The sequence below is a fragment of the Zonotrichia albicollis genome, chromosome 6, assembly GCF_047830755.1.
Source record: "Zonotrichia albicollis isolate bZonAlb1 chromosome 6, bZonAlb1.hap1, whole genome shotgun sequence".
Classification (NCBI taxonomy): Eukaryota; Metazoa; Chordata; class Aves; order Passeriformes; family Passerellidae; genus Zonotrichia; species Zonotrichia albicollis.
In genome coordinates, this window is record NC_133824.1 from 32448695 (window position 1) to 32474841 (window position 26147).

The window sequence follows — 26147 nt, forward strand, 5'->3', positions numbered from 1 at the left end:
GGTTACAAGTTTTTTTGTTTTGTTTTGTTTTGTTTTGTTTTGTTTTTTGTTTTGTTTGTTTGTTTGGTTTTGTTTGTTGGTTTTGTTTTGGTGCAAGGTCCCTTTGAAGACACTTTGCCTTGTATCATGCCATCTTAGTATTCTTGTTTATTTTGCACAACGTTTGCTGTCAGCCTGAGTGGGTATTTTCCAACCACATTTCCATGGGTGAGGATGGGGTTTGTGGCACTGGCTTGTCACGTTCAGCCCCATGATCTGTCAGCAGCTGGTCTCAGTGCAGTTACCCTAGAAATGGTCACCTACGGGTCTGAGTGTTCAAGCCCATTCAAACTGCAACACCAGCTTCCTTGGCAAGCAGAAGGGATTTCAGCATAATGCCAGCAGCTCACAAATGCAGCCAAGGCAGCTCCAGTTCACTGCAGAGCCTGCACCGCAGTCAGGGGAGCCTGGAGGAGACAACAGAGCTGAGCTGCACAGCCTCACAGCTGTGGCCTTGGGCTGGACCTGCAAACAGAGCAGAGCAGAGGCAGTGCAGGACATTTTAACAGCACTGACAGGTCTCTATGCAGGATTGCCACATACTTGCACCTGCCTCGGTGCTTAGTGCCAAGCAAAACAGCCACAAGGACACAGGGGATGGGAAGTGGGATGGAAAGTAAACTAAAGCAGAAATGGCCCCAAGCTGCAGGCAGGGCTGTGGGAGTGCCACCCAGAGCTGGAGGCTAACCACAACTCAGCTGCCATCCCACTGCACAGCTGGCCTGTGGGCTCTGTGACCCAGATTTTGCCTACAGGGCAAAACCTTTAGTGGGTTAGGCGAGCTCAGCTGCCACTTTGGGGAAATGGGTGTGATCTGTCATAGATAATCTTTAACTTCCTCTTCCTACAAGATTCATCAACAGGAAATTCAAGCTTTGCATGATAGTTCCAAAATTCTTTTCCAGGAAGATGTCAGAACCAAATGAATTATCTGCTAACCACAGGTGTACGTGCTTTCCACAAGGAATGGCTTTATTAAAAAATAAAATATGACTAGATAATTATTCACTGTGTTGCCCATCAGGCACAGAGGTGCATTTGTATTTTTTTTACAAAAACCATGGGGGAAGAACAGGCTTCACTGGCCTTCTGGAATTCAGGCACAGCAATTAGTTTCTGTGTACATGTCTCTGTTCACACACAAAACTTTTGGCATGGCACGGAAGTTTCAACGAGAACCTTTGTGGCTAACAAAACCTCATTTGCTTCTGTGGAAAACCAAGTATCCAGGTAGAGCTATTACTTTAATATAAGATCATTAGATGTGGGTTGGTTTGGGGTTGTTTTTTTCCTCCTTCCCTCCAGCTAGATCTTTACTACACAGGCTCTCTTTTACTAATCCAGATGGTTTTGGGTAGCCAGGACTAAGTGCCATGCCTGTTTCTGAGGTATAGTCCAGCCAAGCAATTTTTCATTCTCAATGTATTGTCTGCTGTCCATTACTTCAGCTCTTGGCAGGAACTTCTGATGTGCAAACAGTCCTTAGAGAACTTGTTCACATAAGATACAATATGTCACACTTTCTGGAAACCTTCAAGCAGCCCACTATAATCAGGTGGTCATGTTTCCCTAGGACAAACAAGTCTGTTCAGACTTTGTCCGGTGGAATTTCAGGTTGTTTGTACTGTAATCAGAGGTTCTGTTCACTGGACATTTCTGTCCTTTTGCATGTTATGGCCACACCTACCCCCATCCCCAATTACAGCCTGACTAGAACTCAAATAGAGTTAGAAGTAAATTTTCAATGTCATCCTCTGTAGCTCCCTTCTACCATTTTTTGACCTTACATGAAAGTCTAGCATTAGTGTTTGAAATATGCAGGTTAATCAGGGAAACTTCAGTATTGTTTACAGGACATCTCAGCTCTCTTAGAAGCCTGGCAGGCTCTCTTCACATTCACGTGTGCTAAGACAAAGGAGCAACAAATCATTCCAGTGTGGGTCAGCAAGTGGAACACTTGCAATTACTGCACAACACTAATTATATTTTTACCTTGGATACAGAACTGAGAGCAGACTGGATCTTTAAATAAATCCAAGTGCTCATACACCAATACATCCAATTACATGGCATAAGCTTAGAGGCATCTTCAGATACCGAACCTAGAATACTAACTAAATTCATAGCTAAATCCAGGCATTTTTAATGTGTTGCTTAGATATTTAATTGCCTTTTGGAAATACTTTCTCTTTTATTGAAAAATGACATAATAGACCCTGAGCAAAATGCTTTAGCCTTTTTCTTTTAGTTTGCCTCTTCCCCATTCATGAAGTATATTGCTAGGGATATTTCAAGCAAAACTTTCCAACTGTAAGCTTCTGTGGTCTCCCATCTCTTTGTCCATGGCAAACTACATTCAAGGCATGCAGTATGCTGTAAAAGGTTAATTTCTGTTGTCAGCCAGGCAATGAGATATTTGTGATACTTTAATTTTCATAAATTAAGTATTTGAATGTCTATCCTCTCCTCTGTTTCAGTCTACATTTTGGTTTACTAGCTGCTGTTGACACAATGCTGGCCATTTAATCTTGATGTTCACCCTGACTTAAGCCTTTCTTATGTGTAGCACTTTTTCCAAACAGCTCTGAAGCAGTTCACTTCAAGTGGTTGGGGGAGGCTCAGCTGAGTTCTGTGAGTCTGACTGAGTCACTCACACATGCTAGGCCAGAATAAGAATGTCACTACAGAAGGTTACTACAAACTCAAAATGCATTTCAGAGCAGTTTCAGGCACATGTACTAAGTAAGCCATTTTTAAGCATCTGCTTGTTTGCCTTTTTGTTCCCTCAAGCTCTTGCTCTATGTTGGAATATGCAGAGCACTAGGATCAGGTCTTCCCAGCAGCCTCACAGGCTTTCAAAGGCATGAGGACAGGTGAGATAAAGATGTTGGGTACATCCTCCCTGCTGAATGGCACTTAACAACTGGGCATAAGTGCACTTGAGCAATTCAGGACAAAAAGGGGAGTTACCCCTCTATAGGTAATTTGTGCTAGCCAGCAGGCAACTTCCACAGTGCAACCCTCATCACAGTGCAGGGGTCTTTGGCAAAGCAGGGAGTGCACTTCTAGCCCTGTGTAAGCCAAGAAGATATTGGAAAGGAAAAAAAGAGAGTCTCTGCTGTGCACTAAGTGCTCTTGAAGAGAGGTATAGCCAAAATAATCTAGATGCTTTAGAAACCCCAACATACACAAGTCAATTTAGGAATCCTAAGCAGAACAGCACTGGAACGTGGCTGTCATTTTAAAACCAGCTTTCATGTGTCAAAGACCATTCTAGTTCAGGGAGCATTCAGTCAGCTCCAACTTGCTGCACAACAGGTCTGTTCAGAACTCATTAGCCTGAACAGCCACACCATGCAAGACAGAAGCTTCTTTCTCGTGTGCCTCAGCTATACTATCATTCATTCCTGGGGTTATCCCAATAAAAATGAGTGCAGTGAAAAGGGATGTTTAGGTTGTAGCTGTGTAACTTTAACAGCTGTCTTATCAGGGAAGCCAACAAGCTTGCAGGTGGGGGATACTGAAAACTTATAAAATATATGGGAGAATAGAGACCTTTCTGCCAGTTAGCTTGATGGAGCTAAAAAGGGGAAACAACAGAAGAAGTTCCTTATTACACTGCATATCAAAAAGTCATTGAACAGGAAGCCTGGAGGCAGGGCAGACCTCAACACCCAATGCACTATGGATGCATGTGCACTGAAGTCAAGGAAGTATGCTTTCTCTCTTTTCTAGAGCTCCATGAAAACACTTATCTCCTTTCACTCAGTGCAAGTCAAAAGGGTCTGTTTCTTTCTGCACTCCTACACTACTGTAGTGCTCAGAAAAGTCTTTATTCATCCTTGTTTATTTTTTAGAAAATCCCTACAGATCTAGATGTTTAAATGAAGCATTAGTTACATGGAATATGTGCCTTTAAAGTCCAGAAGCTGCTGGATATACTGCAAAGGTGGGTTGGGGCCAGGAGTGACCCAGTGACCTCTGCAGGAGATGCTGGTATGGCTGTGAGGCACTGGTGGGGCAGCAGCAATCATGATCCAACCTTCTCAACATAATTGGCAGGATAGAGTCCAACTTGACCAGTGAGAAGTCGGCCTTTGCACCAGCCCTGCTCATCTTCCTCACTAATCTTCATTAGTTCTTCACCTAAAAGTAAGAACAGTCATTAGGAGGCAGCCTTGAGAAAGGTAGCATGGCATTTTACCCACCTAAGATGACTTTATAAAAAGTCAAGACTATTGGTCTCAATCATCACACTCTTCTCCCCTTATCATAATGCAGTTTAATCAAAGCCAGAATCACTGATCTTTTCAGTATTTATACTCAGTACTATTACCTTGGCCAAGGAACTTAAACAGACCTTCACTTCTACTCAGCATCAGAAATCTTTTGGCCCTATAGTTCTGCCTGCTTTTCTCTCCCTAAGGAACATGCTTACAAACCAGAGTGATCAGACAGATCTGAGACATTTTTTTCTTAGTGGCTCCTCTGATAGGCAAGTGGGAAGGAAATTCAAGAAGCTGCTAAGCTCTGGCTGGTAGGACCCAAAATGTCTATTCCATGATGGAGTATCTGGTTTGGCCAGTAAGGCATGAAATCAACGGATTTCTCAGACTATGACCAGGAAAGACCTTTAACGTTCCCACATCAACTTTGGGAGGGGCAGAAAGATCCCCTCCTCAACCAACAGAAGGTCATACTTCTGCCAGAGAGGGAGGTCTGACTGCATCAATGGGCACATCCCACATTGGCAGGGTCTCAGAAAGTCACTGCTGTTCCTTAATGGTATGTGTTGCTCAGAGCTGATTCAAAAAGGAGATGACTACAGCTAACAAGTCATACCCCATTTCATCTGCTGAGTGGAAAGAAAGAACAAAGTCAAGTTCTAGAGCACCCATACTGCAGGATATTTTAAAGCAACAAGTTAATGTTAGAAAGTTTACTAGTATGGTAACACTGCAGCACAGATATTGGCCTCAGGCACAAGGCCCTGCTACAGAAGGACTTCAGTGACTTCCAGTGGGTGTGTTTTGGAGAGCTAAAGCACAGAGACACCATGTAAAACTCAAAACAAGCAAGATCAGAGACACTCCCAAGATCATGATGTCCACTTGAAGATGAGAGGAGGGCACATGAAAACAAATTTAACTAAAGGAAGAAAAGGGGACAGGTCTGTTTGCTCCAGCGCTCAATCCTCTGCTGCAGGCCAGGATCTCCATTCATGAGATACCCATTTGTATACCAACGGTTTGCATAGCTGTTTTTTGCCAGCTGACCTCTGCCTTCAGTAGTACATGTCAGTCATGTGAGCTTCTCCCAAAATATCTACCTTCTCATTATTTGAAAAGACAATCCAGAACAGCCAGGTAATTTTTATATCAATGGTGCAAGGGAGAAACATTTAATAAAGGTTCAAGACACAATTCAGAATAAATGCCCTAAGAAGAGGCAGGGGTCTGTTCTCCCTGCACTCTGACCAAGGCCTAGGCAGTCTCTTGCCATGTGGCCTCACTACCTTGTGGTCTAGAAAAAGCTGGATTTCCCACTGTGTCATCCACCTCGAAGGACCTGGCAGTGGTCAGACCAAGGGAAGAATAAAGATCAGTTTCCAAGTGGACATCCAATTCTTACAGAGTGTTGCAATCATTCATTGAGCCCAAGTGAGGACAGGGGAAGGTTAGTAAGAGATTGGTGCTTCTGTACCTGCTTTAAAGCTCAGCTCATCAGCCTCCTGTCCCGTGTAATCATAGAGTGCTCGTACCCGCACACCAGGTACCTTTAGGTCTTCCTCATGCCCATTGGCATCCAGGCACTTCTTGGGAGTGTCCTCATCTGACCACTCTGAAATGTCTTCCTTCCCTCCGCTGTGTGTGGAAGGTGAGAGGGGACAAGATGGTTGTTAGTGGATTGATCTTTCACCAACCTCCTCCTGAATCATGCACCACCCTGACTCCCCCTGAGACTGCTACAGGACAGGGTGCAAGAGGCCCAAAAGTCAAGCAAGGGCAAACAGGGAAGAGAGATCCCAGGAGATAATAGATTTTGTTGAGAGCACCCTAGCATTAGAACCCTGAGGGCCAGGAGGATAACTCACTGTCAAAGTATTTTTACACACACACACTGTTCATGACCTCCTCCTAGTCTAGCAGACCTTCTTATACAAGGAAGGCCAGTCCTAACTGGACAGCCCAGCTGCATCCAGAGTTATTCCAGCCCAGCTGCATCCAGAGTTATTCCAGCCAAGAATAAGACAGAGAGGAAAAGGTGTGTTTTGCATCCTCACGAAATGTCTGGAATTATGTTTTCCAAGTCAGGGACAAGAGCAGAGGGGAAGAGCAGCAGAGAACAGACACCTGGAACCCAAAAAACCCTGCAGAGGCTATGTTCCATACTAACTTCACATGGGTTGGTGCCTTCAGGGTGTCATAGAAGAGACTGTTCTGCTCCTCTTGATAGGAAAACCTGTAGATTGGCAAATAGGGCCCTTGAATCCAATTAACTGTGAAATACAGCAGTGGCCTTCAAAAATCTCTATAACCCCATTCTTCTCTGCTCAGTTCACTTCTTCTCTGCTCAGCCAGAGTCTACCTTTTAAAGCAGGACAGCTACTGTAACAGTAGTTTGAGTCTGTTCTGCTTTTCCCTATTCTCCAGGCTTGCCTCCTGGCAAGGGAAGCAGCTATACTCAAACTTGTCAGGTACTGCTCAGCACCATACCAGGGAAAAACAGTAAGAATTTGTTACCTTCATTTAGGAAACCACACAACCCCCAACTTTTCTCACCCTGTCTGGGAGGAAGAACTGGGGAAATGCATGCCAGAATCAGACAGCACTAGCCAGATTGGGCTAAATCTTTTCACTAGAAGGATCTTCACCAGGAAAGAGGCAGAATGTGCTAGACAAAAAATCCCAACAAAACAAACCCAAAACCAAACAGCTACCCTAAACAGCATTTTCTACATGGCCTTTTCCAGAGTGCCACAGGTAAGGCCGTGGGCAAGAGACAGGAAATTAAAGAAGAGATTACTCTTATCAATCCAACTCATTCACGACCCTAGGCAGGACTGTACTTTTCCTAACATGATGTATCCCAGAATTCAGCCTTTACCTTGTCTGCAGAGGGGTCTGTGAGACAAGACCATCTCGTGCAGGCAAAATGCTGGTCAGTGTGACATCATCAGCCATCTTGCCACTCTTCTCCTTCTTGGTGATTTGCCTCTGTGTTTCAAGGGACCATTCCTGTCCAGGGAAAACCAGTAATACCATCAAAGCCACTCAGATAGAAATACTCTGCATCTTTTCTACCCAATACAGAACAACAGAAGACCAGGCTGTACTTCAGTAGCAGCTGAAGTGGTCAGCTCAACAGCCTTGCTGGCATAGCAGGCTCATTTCTGTTGAATCCCAAGGTGCAACATGAGAGGCTGTAAGAAAATCATCACAGAGAGCTGTGCCACGGTCCTGAGCACCACCTCCTGTTCTCTGACCCTGCAGTTGGATGGCTGGAGTATAGCTTGGCAGCCTGTGTGTGCCCCTTTGGGCAGCAGACAGCTTGCAACACAGCAATTTCAGAAGAGCCTAACATCCTGAGCCTGCTGAGCAAAGACATGGTCTTTCCAACACAAGACTAGCAATGGGCAGTTTCAGCTGAGCAGCTAATTGTTTGGAAATAGCATTACCAGAGTCTAGAATGCGACCCCACCTCAAACTGAGGCCAATTCATCGCCATGCCCGGTCCATGAGTGTTGCGCCACCACTTCAGGTCCTCCTGGTTGTCTGCAGCCATGATGACTTGGTGGAGATCCCGATACAATGCATGAAAGCTGCAACCAGAACAGACAGAACCACCAGTAATCAAATCCCTCAGCACTTCCCAAAAGTCAAGTAGGAAGGAAGAGATTAACCTCATGCACAATTACATAGCATCCTCAATCCCAGAGGACTGAGCATCACCTATTCAGCCCTAGGAAAACACAGCCTCCCTTTCTGGAGAGTCAGCCTGGCAAACGGGATGGGCTTGTTTGGTGTGGCAGTGCCTAACAAGTGCCAGCACAGCTCATTAAATGAGCACTGAAATAACTTGGCACACTCTCACACATGGACAGGGAAGTGGCTCAGATTTGTTGTCTATACCACAGAAGGGGCAGAGAAGATTTTTGGCTGCACCTGTTACCCCTGTGTAATGTCTGCTTAGGGCAACTCGTGGGCATTACTTCACAAAAGGTCTCTCTACTAAGGGCAAAACAGGAAAGGAATAACCATCAATACCAGATGGCACAGAGTTACTACATTCCTTAGCCTGGCATTACATACATAGCTACATGAAGCTTTTCATAGGATAGAAGTACACACACAAGACAGTACTGGAGAGTAGTGAAAAAGGAAGGGTTCAAAGGCAGAAAATCCTCTCTGGGGAGCATGGTGCTGCCTACAATCACAGACCCCAGCACTGGTCACTCTACAGAGACCAAATGCCAATTCTAATATACACTTCAAAGGGGAAGAAGTGAGATCTGCCTGATGCAAGCAGCTTCCAGACACCCCAGAACTGGCACCCCTCACCAGAGCCTAAGCACTCCAGGCTGGCAGGATTCCCCTCTGCATCGGGGCCAGTACCTTTCACTGGTGGAGAGGTTGAGATGCTGGTGCAGATTCAGAAGCATCTCCTTGAAGAAGCACAATCGCTTGCGCTCTGCCTCCTGACAGCCCTCAAACACTTGCTCCATGTCCTCCATGTAGCGGGGATTGTAGCGATTCAATTCTTCCAGCATCTTCTCATACTGATCCTTGCACTGTAGCAGGAACACAGCAATGGTGAGATGTGTTGCCCCAATGGCAAAGAAGTAACAACCCTCCCTACTCTGGCTTGGGACTGGTAAATTTTTTCCCCCCTGCACTGTGGAAAAAATACACCAAAGAATTAAGAAATCCCACAGCTGATGTGCCAGTCCATTGCTCTCCTAATATTCTTGGAAGTTCCCTGTTTTTCCTTACTACTCTCTTTCATACAGGACTTTCCACACTTTCCCTCTTGTGGAGACAAATGAGGTATTTTTGGTAGCCAGGTCTTCAGCTCTACAGGTTCCACTCCCTGCACCAAAACCCCTACACTTTTTTTTCCTTTTTTATTTAAATTCATGTATAAATTAGGATCTTGCATAAGTCCAAAGACCAAGATCTTAGTTACTGAAGTCTCAGTCTAGCTCACTAAAATCTCAGATGATGGGATTTCACATCTTACAGGCTTCAGCTGAGTAATTTCACGGAGGGACATTGCCACCAATGCTTTTCCTTGAAAGGAGTGTCCTTGTGACCCCCATCCATAGAGCACACACACCTTCTCAGCCTCCTGAGTGCACTTCTCTACACGCTCCTGCAACTTGCGCATCTGCTCCTGTGAGACAGACGAGTCTGCCTTGGCATGGTTCTCCCTTGTATGGGCTGTTTTCTCCTCCTTCCGGGCTGCATGATAGTTTTTCTTAGAAGTCTCCACCTGCGGGAGAAGGGATGCAGAAAAAGCTGTGATCCTGCACACACTGATCCTCCAATACTCAGAGGAGGCATGTTAACATTTGTTAGAGTCTGCAGCAACCTAACAGGAATGCCAGTTCAACATTTAGTAAACAATGCTTCAGTGGCAAGTGGTACCTTCAAATGATCTCTTTTTCAGTGCTCACCTGCTGTGCAGGAATACAAAACCTGTTACCAAAGTCTTCCCATATGGGAAGGAAGTTATTAAACCACAAGAACATGAGATCCTTGAGATATCCATCCTTCTCTGGAATTGTCTGCTACTCTGGCTAACCTAGTTTGTTGCCCAGTGGCTCTTGAAATCAGGCAGCCAGCTCAACTACCCTTATCTCTCTTTCCCCATTCACACTTTGCTTACATCTTTCATCTTCTTCACCCAGGGTTTCTGGGCTTTGCGGAACCCATCCTCTGCATCCTTTGTTTCCTTGAAGCCTCCAATCATCTGCTTGTGGTAGGCCTCCTTCTGCCAGGCCTTGATCTTATCGGAGTCTTCACCAGCCAGGTGGTTCCGGACAGCCAAGTGAATTTCACTCAGTTTGTCTGCAGCTGTCAGGAAGGCATGCCAGGCCTTTTCCAGAGTACCATACTGCGGACCTGCAGGAACAAGCACCGGAGACTCTTATACCTACTGCCCCCAGAAGGGAATGCAAAATCTCTTCCTCTTACATCTAGCAGTATGGAGTCACTTCCCCATCCAACAAGTCAGCACTGACTGGTCTCCACAGTTCCACCGGGCAGCATCTAGACTGGCTGTTAGAGCTGGATGAGATGGGCATTTCTTTGGGCAGCTTCACTGTCCCAGACAGTGCCTGCTAGGAGAAGGGCTCTGTAGAAAAAAATCTCTTCCCAAATCTGGCTTAGGCTTCAGAGCAGAGAGCAGCATTAATTCATGACTGAGGCTGTGCTTCTGTTCCACAGACCAGCAGGTCCTTTGGGACATCTGTCCCATTGTCTCCTGTTACTTTGTGAGACTCTATCAGTTTGAACACACTGCCACTAAATCACAGCGTTAGTAGTTATTCTAAGACTGGAGGAGAAGACAGCTAAGACATCCTTAAAGGGGGTATCTCCAGCTTGATTTAAGACATGGACTGCCCAAGGACTTGCCAAACTAAGCACAAAGTTTTTTTATTTTTAATAACCATGCACATGGCAAGAGAACATATCTCCAAGTGAATCACAGAACCGACTCAAAAATAGGCAAATACACAAAAAAGACACCCAAGAAAGTTACCCCCCTTCCGGGGGAAGGGAAGCCTGTCCCTCAAGGAAGCAATGTCACCTCAGTAAAAGACAGCACTCAAAGAGGGGAATGCAATGACTGCTTCCTGTTCCCAGTCTGATATGCCAACTTTACCTCTCTCCACATTGGTCCTCCACTTACGGGACCATTCTGTGAGCTGCTGGGCATAGTTCTTCTCTATCTTGGCTCGCTCCTGGAAGCAGGAGATAAGGTCATTGCAGAGCCGGTAGCCATCATCCACACGTTTCACTGTCCGCTTGTAGTTCCCAGCCTGCAATGTCACACAGCATTATCCTTTAGACCACACTTACTTTCACATTGCTACAGTACATGCAAGAGCAGGTCCATCATTGCACGGGGAGGGAACATGGGTCCTTCTGAAGCATCTGGGCTCAGACCCTCCTCTGGCAGTCTCAGGCAGACACAGCACTGGAGGGAAGAAGCTGAGATGCTTTGCTTGCTTCTCTCACAGCTCAGATCAATGTCAGCTGAACAAGGAACTCTCATTCCACAGTATCTATGGAAGAAAGACTCACTACTCCCTGCAGTAACACACCGCATGGCACTGAACCTTCCCACAGCTCCTCCCTTCCACTCCTCAAGGGCAACATGTCACCACAGACCTGGAACTCAACCCAATTCCACCAGTGGGTGGTAAGAGGACACTCCTACCTCCCTCACATTCCAATTATCCTTCCTTACCTCCCAGAAACTGCCCCCAGGAGCCTCCCCGCCAGCATCATCTTCTGATGACATCACCCTTTTTTTCTTGCAGCAGAGAATGTTTGCAGATTTCAGTTAACCTGAGAAGAGAGAAAAGTGATTTCCATCATAGCACTGGCTGAGCCTTTGCAGACAGCATAGTTCTCCATGGCTCTTGGAGCTGGAGGAGCCCAAGTTGCTGCCCTTCAGTCAAGCAGTGTCATCAGTGCCACTCTAGCTGCAGATGGCAAGGTCCAGCAAAGAAGCCCACAGCTGAACTGGCCTCCTCCCTCCCTGCAGACAAGAGGCCTCCTTGGCAGGCCTGTAACACATTGGGAAAGTTGTAGAAGACAATCTTGCCAGCCTTGGCTGTGCAGATATCAGACATGTTCATGAATCCAGCACTCTTCAGCAGCACCAAATACTTTGGCAGAGATTCTGTTCTTAACCAAAGCCCTGGAGAGAGTAACAGAAACTGAGGTAGCTAAAGCTATTTAAAATCTGCCTCGAAAAACTTTATTTAAAGTCTTGTGTCAATGGAGATGACTCCAGCTTCCCAGTATGACTCAGGATTACAGGATTACAACTGACTGGGGAAAACAAGGCTGAGCAGTCAGCAGGCAGGCATGTCTTGAATGGGGAGGAGCCCTATAAGCTGCTCACCAGCTGAACTGGGCTTGAGCAGAAGTACAGAAATGTGCTGGGGCATACCCAGCCAAACACAGCACAGTTACCCATCAGCACTGCTTCCCTAGAAACATCCCTGCACATCTGCTCTGTTCACTACACTCACTGCATTCGGTTCAAAATCTAGATTGGAAGGTAAAAGGTTCCTGTCATTCTCTGCTGTCTTAGAACTTCTGCCCATTCCCCTGTGCTAGCCTGCACTGCCAGTTTGTTCCTGATGTGGTATGGAGCCATGAATTCCTTGGGGAGAGGTTCAGGGCTGTTCTTGTGCAAGAGTGAGAGAAGGAGTAACAGGACCCAAGCGCAGTCACTTGCTGACAAACCCAGCTCTTTTCAGACGAGCCCAGGTTAATGCAGCATGCATGGCCTTTGCTGCCACTTCTCCTCTTGCACATTCCTAGTTATAAAAAGCTTCCCTCACACCCCAGAGAGGTATCTGCTCATTCTGCCAGCCCACAGAGCACACAGCAGAGAAGAAGATCAGGTCAAGAGTCCACATCTCCCACCTCACGCAAATCCTTCTTGGTGGCGTGAGCCGCACAGTGAAGCGCCCCAACCCAGACTTCAGGAATTTCCCACATTTGGCTATGTTTGCCCAGTGTCATCCCATGGAGTGTGTCAGAAGTGTATTAGTGCTGTTCCTCTAGCCTTCTTCAGAAAGCTGGAAATGCTGAATTCCAGTCACTGAAGCAAGTTGTTAAGTGGGATATGACATCCAGGTACACAAACCTTGAAAAATTAATTCCTCCACCATGCCATCAGCTGTCCCTGTCCTCCCTCCCTACATCTGTCATCTGACTGCAAAGCCATCTTACAACCTCCAGGGCATAGAACTCTACTCCTGGCCCCAGTAACTACATACCTGAAAGCAAGATGCTGCCACAGAGGAGCAGTGGGAAGCTGGCAAGTGTGCCTCAAGCTCTTCAGGCTCTGAAAAAAGACTGGAGGAGACAGAGATGGACACAGTCAGACACTCCTTTGCAGGGATGATGCCTGTTCTGATGCACACAAAGGGGTGTCCCTTTTCTACCAGCTACTTAGGAGGGGCACCCTCTGATATAGCAGCTGCACCCACTGTGCCTCCCGAGATGCCATGTTCCAGCACGTAGGAGAGATGCCAAATCCTTGTGTCACAAGATCTAGCCCCAGAGAGAGTTAAAATAGAAACACTGGGGTGGCTGACAGCACTGTGCAGGAAAGGTAGCATCACAACAGCTGAGCATAGGGAATGGCTTGGGCCAGAAAGACCTAAAATAAGCACCCAGGCACCCCACATGGGGCCTTGCTCCCCCTCGCTGGACAGTGTCCAGTTTAGCAAACCCCACTGCCTGCATGCCCTTGCTGCATACACTTTTATACAAAGCTGCCTTTGGAACAAAGAGAGAAGGACACACACATACCTTCTCCAGTCTCTTCTACTAAAGACAAAGATTTATACACAAGTCAAAGAACTTGATAACTCTACATAAAGGAAAAAAGAAAAAGCCACCAAAAAGCATATTCTGATCTACAGTTCCTTTAGTACAAGAGCACCTAGCACTGCACTGGTAGAATGTGGCCCTCTAGCAGGAGAGCTTTTTTGTCCCTTGCTTCTGTAAGCTGTTCCCATCTCATTCTCAGAAATACTTTATTTTGCTATATGGTACAGGTAATAGTCATCAGCCTTCCACAGAGCAAAGAGAAGTAAAAGGTCTGCAGAAGCTAAGAAAAGCCAGGGCAGAAGAAGATATTTTTGTTTATCTCACATTTACATCCCTGGGGATTTACCTCAATCTAAAAAGTTTATTTAATAAAAAAAACCCAGACAAAAATAACAAAAAACCTCAACTACAGACAAACAAACAAAAAAAAATCCCTTCTCAGTCATCAGCATGCACTCAGCTGAGGCTAGAAGGTTAGGGCAGCTGAGAGTAGAAACTGCAAAACATCATGGAAGTGGGATCTTTAGCCAGATGGTAAGACCATTATTGAGAAGAAATGAAAGAAGGTAGGGAAACAGAAGGAAAGAAAGAAAAGCAAACTGGGTTTTTGCAAACTATTGACTTTTGGTGAGGAAGGGGAAGGCCAGAGGTTGAGGGGGAAGAGTTGTGACTCTGAGTCGTCCAGGTCACTGGATTAAAGGTTATGGCTTCCCTGTAGTCCCTGAAAAAACCAGACTAAACATTCCTAAAATTGCTATGATTAAAAAAAAAACTTTGTGAAGGTATGTAAAAGTGTATTTAAAACCAATCCCTTCTTTCTCTTGATGAAGACATAGATCAATGATACATGACACATGAATGCTGTATCACTTTTTCCATGCTACTCCCCCATCCCCACTTTATCAGGAAGCAATGAATCACAAACATGCCTTCCATCTCTTCTTTCCTATTCAGGCTGACTACATGGCACTGTAATTTGGGGAGTAAATGTGGAAAGCTGTTGTATGGCAGTATGTTTGTTCATCTGAGGGACAGTCAGGCTAAGCAAACATCCCAAACTCTGAATCCATTCTTTCTGCAGTTTCCATGTTAGAATTTGAGTCACATCTGCTTGCTTTCTCAGGAGTCACAAACTCAAAATAAGCATATTCACTATCACTAACAGGCTCTGAAATATAATAGTAGCTGTGCTGGATCAGACTAAGGTTTATCATGGCCTCATAGCCTTTCTAGACAGCAGCCAAAAGGAGATACCTTCCCTCACTTTGACAACAGAGCAAGCATACATGATGCCTCCCTGCGTGCTCTCCAAGCCTCTAACCACTTGCTGACAGGAACTTCCCTGAGCTGGATGTGCCACCTATGAATGAGCACTCAACAGATTTCTCTTCCATTAATTTCTTCAACCTACTTTTGAATTCATATGATTTTGCAGCATCTGTAATATCATGTGCCAAAGCATGCCACAGCTTAAGGCTTTACTGTAGTCATCAGCACAGTAGCTGGGGGGAAAATACAATGAAGTGATATTTCTACAGACTCATCTCCATGACCTGAGTAAGCAGTCAGTTGAGTACATATTTCCATAGCAGTTGTAAAGCCTTTATAAAAATCCAGAAAAATCCAGCTTGGTAGAAGCAAATAGGTCAAAGAACAAGAAGGACCCTTTCCTGCTGGCTTTTTCTGGACTTTACATACTTCATGAGCCCGTGTCAGTCAGCAGATCAAATTGGATCTGCATGCAGACATAGGAAAGGTACTTAGTACTGCACAGAGGGGCTGAAAAGAACAGCTGCTGCTGTCACCCTGAGTGAGCCCTGGATGAGCAAGTAGATTGCCAGTCCCCCCCCTTCATGCCAATCTATTCCTGAAACACCACATGGTGTGAGCCACTAAGTGTTTGAGACCAGGGAAAACCCAAGTTTGACGGGAAAAGTAAATATATGTGCCAAAGCCTGGACATTGTTTTACAGCAGAGTAAAGATGACAGGGATACCTCATGGACAGCCTGATTTAAGAGCCACCAAATGATTCAGGAGGGCTGGCAGAGCCTGTACAGTATGAGCAACGCAGCTGGAGTTATATTGGATTGACTGGAGTTTTGGAGTCTTGTATGTGGGCCAGTACCACACACACAACTCCTCCTGATGCCACTGCCACCTATGCTAAGAGGAGGCTATCTAGCAAATCATATCTGCAGGGCAAAGGAATGTTTATGCCTACCTTCCCACCCTTGTTTATCAGCTCTCAGAGTTAAGAGCTACTTAAGACCTCACAGCAGCTCCTGCAAGATAAGGTCTCTGAAGAAGAGGGAAAGAGTGACTACATTGTCATTAATTTCACACCTCCAGAGGATTAATGGATAAAGGCATCACAGACACCACTACAACCAGCAACATCAGGCAAATCGAACCATGCAAATGACAGCTACAACTATTTCTGCTTGCTGTGTTAGAAAAGATACCTCCCTTCTTCTCCCACATACCTGCTCTCACTTAGGAGCCAACATAATTATTAGGCCACACCTGCTTTCAACCCCCTATTAAGCTATCGAAAAAATGCTTCTTGTTCTTTAGCTGCAGAAAGATGGACTGGCTCATGACTGTCTCACTGGTACTGAGCTCCACTCAGGAAAATACCTGAGGGCTCATTGTGATAGAGCTGTTTCTACCTTTAAGCCATGTTGTTATTCTCACTCGTGATCCAGTCAGGGACGTGTCTCAGACCACAGATCTCTGCCCTCAGACCAAGGTGTCAGGCTAAAACATTCCCTTTCAAAAACATGTGAAATCCATTATGCATTGTAGGGTGTACCTTGTTGCTTCATGCTTTCACAGCATCTGTGCAACAGGGTCCTGATCCACAAAGAAAACTTGTAGATCCAAAAGTAATAATAGCTGTTGTCCATTGAAAGCTTTCCCTCAGGCAGGTAAACCACAGAAATTCTCTTCCATCTACACCACATTCCAGTACTTCCAGCCTCCAAATGCCCAAGGCACCACTTCTATGCATTGTTTGACTGCCTCCTGAGAGTCCTTATGAGCAACTGTTTTCCTGAGTTCCCCAAGATCAAACCTCCAAACTCTCCAAGGGATAAAAGGGCTGCAGTCCTGCAGGAATTCATCCACACAAACAAAGCCTGTATATTGCACCAGACAAGGCCTTCTGCTCAACTCCCCTTTCCCAACTACAACAGCAAATGCTGGATACAGACACATGGAGGAACAAATTGAGTAACATTTATCTAGTAAGTGAGGCTTTGGTGAAGACATGTTTTTATTGTGGATCAATTTCTACATAGGTGCTAATGCCAAGCTAAGCAAAAGTTGTAATCAGTAATAGGTTGCTACTAACCAATTCCCACCTCAAGACAACTACCACCAGAAAGCAGGAATTCGATACTTTCTGCAGCCAATTTGTTTGATTCCCTGGTCATTCTTCTGTACAGCACCACAAGGCATTATTTTCCCTCCAAAAACAGTGGCACTCTAGTATAGGTTGCAGATGAACGTTTCAATCTGAATAACCCAACTACACAAAATGGCAGCCCCTCCTTCCCTTACAGCATTAAATCCCTTTGTTTTTTCCTTCTAACTTGTCAGAATGAAACCAGAGAGCTGAAGCCAGGAGGTTCCACGTCACTCCAGCAGTGTAACAAACTCAATTGCTGTTGGTACAGCAGAGCTAGGAAGGCCCCCAACAGAGAGAACGAAATGGGGCATGGGACAGGGTGTCCTTTCCAGACTCCCCAGCTCTGGAACTGCACATCCAGTAGCTCTGCACCAGTAACTGGGATGATGTGCAGTAATGTCCTCTCCACTACCATTATGTAGGCAGTCTGGTATTTATAGGCATACACTCACCTTTCTGAAGAGGGGACAGTTCTTGTCCACTGCTAGAAAGAATGCCAAGTAACACAAAGATCCCCCAAAAATTCCCTTAGAGGTACTTATCTTATTGCAGTGTCACGCCCTCAGCAGTCACCTGACTGGGAAAGGGACTAAGCCAGTGTTTCCCAGCCTCTCCCGAAGGACTGAAGCCTGCCAGAGCTGTCTAATACAGTTTCAAGAAGATTTCAGCTCATTTCTCCAGCCAGGGAAAGGTCAGAGAGACAGCAGGCAGAACAGTAACTACACACAGAGGTCACTTACAGAAGCCCATCTCCCAGCCCATGATTCTCTGGAGATCATGTGGCTGTCCACTAGCAAAATTCTCAATGATTACACCAAAATACTAAAACACAGCCAAGATTGAAGAGCTGACCCCCTGAGTCCAGACCACAGCTTCTTTAGCTTAGTCTTCACATTCAGATCAAGTTAATGTACTGATGACAGGCATTCCCCATGTGCCACCCCAAGCTGTTTTCAAAGTGCTCATGCAGAACTCAATCCTTTCTACTATTAGCTATTCCCTGTCAGCAGCCAAGGCTACAGGACAGGCTTCTACTAATACACTGCTGCTGATCTAGGGGTTAAGATTCCTGGCTGACATAGCTTTACCAGACAGAAACTGTTTTACCAAGAAAAATTTAAAAATCTGCTTTTATTTCCAATATGATGTAGAAGATCTTTAATATTACAGGAACACAGATCTATTCTGGTTAACATGACAGTATGAGACAATGCTAATGAAGGAATGTAGTGGGCTATCAAGGTAAATGTCACATTTTTTCGCAGTTGTTCTTTTTATTAAAAAAAAAAATCACAATCTCAAATACAGAGCTGAAGGAGGGAAGAAGCCAGCAGCAAACCATTGTGTACCATACTCAAACAGGGCAATAGGCTATGTTAATTTTTATTCCAAATGGTTGCTGGTATAACTTAAACATGTATGTTGTATCTATATATTTAGCAGCTGCAGCTGACAGCTTAGTAAGAAGCCACACATACAAGTTACCTGGAACAGCACTACCCTTGCTGCTTTCTTAGACCTGTTAACAGCATGATTCCTGTTCCACTCCTTAGTCACAGCATGCCCACTTTCCAGCTCTCACACTCCCTCTCTTACCACTCTCTCGGGGCAATGGTTTAACCCAGGCAGATATGGAGAACCTGTAATTGCTGCTGTCCCACTCCCTGGCCTCTGCACTTGTTTGCTTCTACGCTGGATATTTCCCAGGGTACTTCCCACCCTGCTGCATCAGTCTCTGCAAGCAAACACCAAACACATGCACCTCCCTTTTCATCAGATAGGACCCCAAACAACTGAAAGTTCTTTCTTCCTAAATCACTGATAAACAGGTGCTTAAAGCTCTAGTAAAAGCTAGTATATCCCTCCTCAGCAGTCTCAATCCACACTGAATGCAAACATTTTCCAGGATTTAATCTACATCTTACCTGGTAATGTTCTTTTCTGCATTTATTAACTGGTAAGATCAATAGTCCATTCTGTAACACAGTTGCCTGGAACTTTAAGTAAAGACAAGTTATTGCAGTAGCAGGTTGGACCAGTCTATCCTCTCCAACTAGGCTTGGAATAAGAAGTTTGGTTTGTTTGGATCTTTACATGAACAACACTTATCCAAACAGAATAAAATGCCTGGACTCATCTAACCCTGAGCAAAGAAGGCAGAAGCAATAGGAAGTGGTGAGCAGGGGTGTTTCCTGTGGATGGGGAGTGGGAAGGGGGACGAACTCCAGTAAGTTCCTGCCACTGGAATATTCTCCTGTGATTGAATCACCTTGCAATGCCAAGAGCAGGGATCAAGTTTACATGAATGCATTAGAAGTCCTAAGGAAGCAGATTGCACTCAATGCAATCCCACTTTGTGGGAGCCACAAGCCAGTTGGCTCCATTCTAACAATGAGCTTCTGGTGGTTTCTTGCTTCACTAGATTGCACAGCAGTCAGAAATCTCCAGCCTTCTCTCCTACCTTCTCCCACTTGGAAGCCACAGTGAGTTTTTAACTCATTTGTAGTTCTGGAGCCTTCTGGGTTTCCTTTACCAACAGTTGTATTTTCCACTGGCTGCTTTATGAAAAAGGGGAATGGGAAATAAGAGTTGGAAGAAATTTGTCCTTCAGACCAAATGTGTGACAATCATGGTAAATTATTTCAAAGTACTGCATTTCTTTATCTATGGCTGCATCAAATCGGTTTCTGGTTTTACATGGTAAAAGCTGATTTACTAGAACTGCTTATTATGTGAATACTTTCCTTCCAAATATTCCTATAATGGAGACAAAAACATTGAAGATCATCCTCAAGGCATTTCTGAAGTTCATCCAGTTCCCTGAAGAGTTTTGAGTCCCAAACAGTCAGTAGAAGGGAGTGCAACCAACTCCTTGACTTGAGAGCTGAGTAAGATAAAACTGAGTGCCAGGGCATCTCTCATGGTAAAGAAGAATGAGGTTAAAGCATCATACCCATTGCTTCTGTTCCAGGTGTCACCAGTTCCTCCACTTTGACAGCAAGGCTCTTTTTTCACCTTTTGTTACCAGAGCTAGGTTTATTCTGCAGGAAAATCCAAACTGCATAAAAACAACTGCAACTTAAGGCAGATTTCAATACCATAAGAACTAGAAGGACTGCAGAGTAGCTTTTACACAGAGTCATTTTGCATTTTTTATGGGACCAGATGTGAAAAGAATGCATTCTTTGCTCTGTGGACTGGGGAGAACTTCTATTCCCTTTGTAGCATCTCCTGGTTCAAGAAGAGTTTGGCAGATCAGCCACTTGGGAGGTACTCCACTTCTAAACATATTCATACACCTTTCTGACAGATTTCCCAGAGATATAGGTAACAAGGTTGAAGTAGGAAAGCCATAAGGAACTGGCCTGCTCTGTGGAGATTCATACTTCATTGAATATTAGAATGGTTTGGGTTGGAAGGGACCACAAAGATCATCTAGTTCCATGCCCATCTCCATGGGCTTGGATGCCACCCATTAGACCAGGTTGTTCAAAACTCCATCCAACCTGGCCTTGAACACTACCAGGGATGGGGCATCCACAACTTCTCTGGGCAACCTGTTCTAGCAACACTTTAAGAATTTCTTCATAACATCTAATCTAAATCTCTCCTCTACTTTAAAAGCATTCCCCCTTGTCTGATCACCATCTGCCCATGCAAAAAGTTGGTCTCCCTCCTTACATAAGCTCCTTTTAAGTACTGAAAGGCTGAAATTCTTCTACTGAAAGGCCACAAATACTTCACACATTCTTCTTGAAGTTCATTGCCCTGCATGTCATGGAGCAGCTTTTATCTACTTTCATAGTATCTGCACAGAATCCGCTCCTCAGTATCAGTAGTGCCTCTTAAAATAAGTTTTTGGATCTCAGGCTGAAAAACAGAACAGTTAACACTTCAGAACAGAATTATTAACACTTCATATCCTAAATTTTATTCAGAATACTTTAAGAGAACACAGGCAAACAGGGCAGTCAGCCCAAAGTGCACACGTGACAGGATAGATTTTAATGTTCAGCATCACTGGAATGTCAGTTGCTTTCTCAGTCCACTGCCCAAAGGAATGATTTCAGTTTCTGGTCCTCAAGATTCAGCCTGACATGTGAGGAAAGAACACTGGAAGGCTTTTTAAAAAAACCACAAGCACAACAAAGCAATCCAGTGGGCTTTATTCCCCTGCAAGGCTTCCTGAAGCAGCTCAAAACCCTAGCTGCTTGCTTGCAGTGGAGTAGAAGCCTGCTGGAGTCAACAGCAAGGTTTCCCATAGCTCACCAGTCCTTGTCCAAGGCAGAGCTGACTGAAAACATCAAGAAGCAGAAGTAAATACTTTCAATCATTCAAGGGGTCAAATGTGCTACATCTTCTCTCAATCATCCATGAAAGCTTCTTGCCCTTGTCAGAAAAAGCAAGGCCACTTGAGAGCTCTGCACAGCAGCACTGCCGCTGGGAGAGGTTTGGCTCAGCAGCAGGGGTACTGTACTGAGGGATGGCAGAAGTTACTACCAACAGCAAATCACCTGTGGGTGACTGAAAGGACTATGTCCCTGAGAGCCCAGGAGGCAAGTACTGTGTCTTCCTGCAAACAGGAGAGACACAGTTTGGGCGAGCTCACAGCAGGGACAGGCCTGAGGAGGCTGAAGGCTTGCCAGCACTGTTACTTATGGCTTGCCTGCAGCAATTCTAACTCCTCTAGCCTGGAAAAACTTAGTTGCAATAGAGTCCTACCACAGTCACCTATTAAGAGAGCATAAAATCCCATACAAGCCTAATGCCTCTGGATCCAGGCCCCCGGTACCATGGAGATCTCTCACATGCCTTTTCAACAAACTACGGTGCCCAGTGACAATCACTAGATTTAACACACAAATTCCAACTATCCCAAGTCTGAAAGGCTCATTCCCATCGTCCCATTCACAGCAAGGAGAAACCAGTGAAGGCCCAAATGTGATTAGGATGCCAGTCACATTTACTGCCTTATAGCAGCGCCCAGCTACTGGAGACTAGTGTACCATTATTGAAACAAAGCTGGGTGATTACAGCACAGGATGCACCGGGTTCTTTGCACAACATTTTCCTTTGTGCTGCTGGAAAAACTTGTGCCCAAACAGTCAAGAATGCATTTTAATGTTAAATTACAGTGATCACCATGCTGCAGGGTAGTGGCAAAAGCGACCACTTGAACAGCTTCTTAACTGCTTCAAGGATGCCAAGCTCTTTTTTAATTCTTCAAAGAGCAAAATTCTTTGTGAAAACTTCCAGATACAGCAGTCACTGTTTTCTGACCTATCCACTGAAGTCTTAGACTAAATATTAAGGGTTTTTTAAAATCTATCTGTCACAGTTGCCTCTCACAGAGTACCCTCTACACCCACTGCACTGAGTAACTAGTGATAAAACAGCTTGCCTGATCACAGTCTGTTTTAAAAAGATAAGAGCTCCTTAAAGGGCTTAAACAGCTCTTGTATTGTTCCGGCATTTCCCCATGAACTCTCAAGAGCAGCCCAAATTCACAGATCACTGATCAGCTGATGGCAAAAATAGAGGCAGTTTATTAATGCTCTCTGATCAAGAGTATAGCTTTTTCCACTCAGGCTATAAGCAGATACTTTTAGCTTTTGTTCAATCCCTGGATGCTAGCCATGACACAGACCAACCAGTTCAAACAACAACTGAATAATCACCAGCCCTTGAGATGGCCAGAATAAAGAATATACAGTGTTTGCCCTGCTTGCTGATTTCATGAGTTCTGACAGAAGCTCACATCCCCCCTTTGTGGTGGTAGAGGCATTCTTACAGCTTTGCATCTCCTAAGAAGTCCCATTATTGTATTACTGTGTGTATATATATATAAATATATATATATATAGTATTACATAATCATATTATGTATGTATATATACATTACATAATATATATGTATATGTTATTGTATTATTGATATATATATGCATGCATGTGTGTAAATATACATTGATTCTCTGATACATAATTATTTTCTTTTTCTTGTAAATTTATGAGCATCCAGGGAAAGCCCAGAAGATTCAGGCTAGGTCTTGTAAAATCCACAAAAACCTAAAATAACTAAAACCACCAATCATTATCCTGTGAAGAAATTAATTTGGGTCCATAAAATTTTCAGGCTTTTATGACTTGGTTACACACATGGTCTGCCAGTGACCTGCAGCATTTTGGTGCAGCCCAGCCACACACAAGCCTATTCACTTGTTGACATTTGATAATAGAGTTCCAGGTGGGCAGTTGTTCTCACCCATACACATAGGTGATACACTCAGGTTACTGCTTTTTTCAGCCTGAGAAGAAGACAGTCTTCACCTGAACAAGTGCAGGCAAGCCAGAGAAGCTCAAACACACAGATCAGAAGAAAAAAATTAAAAGCCAGTAAAGCAATACAATGGACCAGGCACAAAACAGGGAAGGCAGCAGGCAGCTGATCAAGCTCACACATTCATTCTGTTCCAAGCTGCAACTGTAAGGACAATCTAGTAAATATTTTCGGGAACTTCTAGAGAAATACCATTAATTACACAAAACACTATCAAAGCAGACTCCATCTCACACAAAGCACATTGTGGACTTCGGGGAAAGGTGAATCCTTGCATGAAAGAATGTGCCCAGTTACACAACTCACGGGGAGAAGCTCCACTTTGACTCCACCCAAAGACCAGCTCACACCTGGAGCATGGAGTGTCGGGACCCTGTCATTTTAGCCCACACACTGCAGTTGTGCATTCTGCTCTCATTGCTTCCCGGGAATTACTTGAGTCACCCACTGTAAGGCTTAGTGACACTTCAACGTCAGGGTGGAGTGGGAGGCTCTGCTTGGGTTTTGTACTGCAATCAATTACCCTCGTATCAGAAATTCCTTTGTGCGAATTAGACCGGCAGCTGATTTGAAGGAGAGAGAAGTTCACTTCCAGTTTCAGGAAACAGGGAGCACCAGTTCTATAAGGTGGGTCAAAGAGTGAACAAAAAGGCCAGACTACTTCCTAGGGCCAGGAACAAGTGTCTGGCGGTGGTCAGCTAACCTCGCCCGCCCCACCAAGCCTGAGCCTTCTTGCATACCTGAAGAACTGAAGCAAGGAAAGAACACATAGTTGGCACAGAAAGTGGTGGAACAGGTTAATGCGTTTGGGCCACGCTAGCTTCACTTATCGATAGCTTTGCAGAGACCGTGGAACCCTCCTCCCATGCCCAGTGACAAATCAGACTGTCTTCTCAAGCGCTGGATATTCAGGCCCACTAATACCCTCCCTGTTTATCAGCTTTCTCCTGCCCTAGGCTGGAGAGGACACGGTAACCCCAGCAGCCTGCCAGGGGCCCGGTGACACAGCCACAGGCAGCACCCCTGGTGCCTGTCCTTCGCCCTCCCCTCCCTGCTGTCGGCAGCCAGAAGAGAGGAAGAGGACGAACAAGGACAGAACTGTCCCGTCTGCCGAACTTCTCCATTCAGCTGCCCGGAGTGCGGCTCACAGACCGCCAACAAGGACACCGGAGACAAGGGACTGCAGCCCCGCGAGCATGGGCCCCGGCGCGGCCCCTTTCCCAGGGGGTCCTGGGAAGCCGCTTTATCCCCACTCTCCACAGCGCTGCCAGCGCCCGCGGCTCCGGTTTCAGAGTGGGAAGCGGCTCTGCGCGGATCCGGCACAAAGAGGCCCCTGTCCCCGCGGCGGAGCGGGGGCGCGGGCTCCAGAGGGAGGGGGAGCCTCGGCAGCCCCCAGTGACGGGGCGGCGACAGCGGGCCGGCCCCGGGAGGCCGGCGGCGGGGCACCCGGGGAAGCTTAGGAACGCAAAGGGAGCGAAACTCTGGCAAGGGACCGCAGTCCTGCCGCCCTTCCCAGCCCCGCGCGCCGTCGCTCCCGCACCTACCGGGGGTCTCCGCTGCGCCTCCAGACGAACCGCACCGAGCCGCCTCCCAGTCCCCTCCTGCCCACAGCCAGCGCCCAGCCGGGTACCGCCTTCCCCACCCGCTCCCTTTCCATGAGGAAACTTTTCCCTCACAGTTGCCAGCACGTCCCGAGACGCGCTGCCCGCCGCGGGAAGGCGGCGCCGGGACCAGGACGGGCTCCGCCGCCAGGACCCCCGGCACCCCACGGGGCACAAGACCGAAAGGCGCCGGGCCCGGGAGAGCGGAGCCCACAGCAACGACCCAGCCGCTTACCTCGCAGGCGGCGTGGCACGGCGGGACGCTCGGCGGGCAGCGGCCACCTGGGGGAGGGACCGGTTGAGCCCTCCCCCTATTTCAACCGCGGGACTCGGGGGTCCCGCCCCGCCTCCAGCAGCGCCCGCGGGGCGGGCCCAGGCTCGGGCCGCTCCGATGGCAGCGGCGGGGCAGCTTCGGCGCAGCTCCCGCCTTCCCGCCCCCGCCGCCTGGCCTTTGATCCAATTAACGGGAGTGGGCTCTGCCCAGGCAGGTGGGGTCGGAGGAGGGTGCCGAGAGGGCAGCGCCGGTTGCTGTCGTCGTTCCACCCTGCCTCCACACTGGGGAGGGCCTGCAGCCGTGGAGTGAGGAGGGGACTGAGGGAAGTCTCCCTGGCCGGGATCCCCCTCGTGGCGGGGGCGGGAGGGAAGCAGCTCTGGGAGCTGCCCTGAGTTCGGCTCCTGTCCGTGAATTCGTTCATCTGTGTGCTGCACCGGCCAGCTGACCTGCAGGGCCCGGAGCCGCCCTGGTGTTGGGGGAGGAGGGTCTCCAAGGCTGGCTTCCACCCAAGTAAAGTGCTGTGGTCTCGCTTGTGAGAGTGCCGTGGGTCACTCTCCCTGGGCTTAGCGGGTGGCATCACCTCAGTTCGCCTTGGCATCCGTCTTTCTCTTTTAGCTCGATATTGCCAACTGTTTTCAGTCATTCTCCCATTCCTCTGAAAACCTCTATCTGAATAATCCGGACCTCATCTTTAAGTCCCCGAGTGCAATTTCTCCAGAGGCCGGGCTTGTACAAGGAGCACTATGAGACCTTGGTGGCCCGCCTCCTCTTGTCTGCTTCCAAGTGACTTGGGACACAGTTTCAAGGCCCAGCTGTGGGTTTGTAGTGATGTTTATTCAATTGGTCGAAAAAGGAAAGACTGAATAGACTTGCAGAAGGAAGAAAGACCATGCCATAAA

At 46.4% G+C, this 26147-nt stretch overlaps 2 protein-coding genes across 9 annotated transcripts in view; one reads left to right on the forward strand and one right to left on the reverse strand.

Annotated features, from left to right (window-relative positions):
• The window catches only part of DDB2 (damage specific DNA binding protein 2), a 50400-nt gene that overhangs the window by 6191 nt on the left and 18062 nt on the right, over positions 1 to 26147 (forward strand). The gene's annotated exons all lie outside the window — the stretch shown is intronic.
• Positions 987 to 25355, reverse strand: PACSIN3 (protein kinase C and casein kinase substrate in neurons 3). Of its 8 annotated transcripts, none has more exons than XM_074543121.1 (13): positions 25210 to 25290; positions 18959 to 19030; positions 13064 to 13142; positions 11515 to 11615; positions 10927 to 11083; positions 9928 to 10163; positions 9376 to 9531; positions 8655 to 8830; positions 7741 to 7861; positions 7147 to 7277; positions 6436 to 6501; positions 5743 to 5903; positions 987 to 4185 (listed from the first exon to the last, which is right to left on the reverse strand). In XM_074543121.1, exons 4-13 carry the CDS (start codon positions 11566 to 11568, stop codon positions 4070 to 4072), a joined length of 1374 nt encoding a protein of 457 aa, XP_074399222.1. In that variant the 5' UTR covers positions 11569 to 11615; positions 13064 to 13142; positions 18959 to 19030; positions 25210 to 25290; the 3' UTR covers positions 987 to 4069. The 8 variants fall into 8 exon arrangements, with proteins under 8 accessions (XP_074399222.1, XP_074399221.1, XP_074399218.1 ...); XM_074543120.1 differs by lacking the exon at positions 25210 to 25290 and adding an exon at positions 24918 to 25200; XM_074543117.1 differs by lacking the exon at positions 18959 to 19030 and having other exon boundaries at positions 25210 to 25355.

Coding starts and splice junctions, on each gene's coding strand:
- PACSIN3 (XM_074543117.1), bottom strand. CDS start 11,568: ATGTCATCAGAAGATGATGCTGGCGGGGAGGCTCCTGGGGGCAGTTTC. Junction 10,164..10,926: donor GAGGACCAATGTGGAGAGAG/GTAAAGTTGGCA, acceptor TTGTTCCTGCAG/GTCCGCAGTATGGTACTCTG. Junction 9,532..9,927: donor GGGTGAAGAAGATGAAAGAT/GTAAGCAAAGTG, acceptor CTTCTCCCGCAG/GTGGAGACTTCTAAGAAAAA.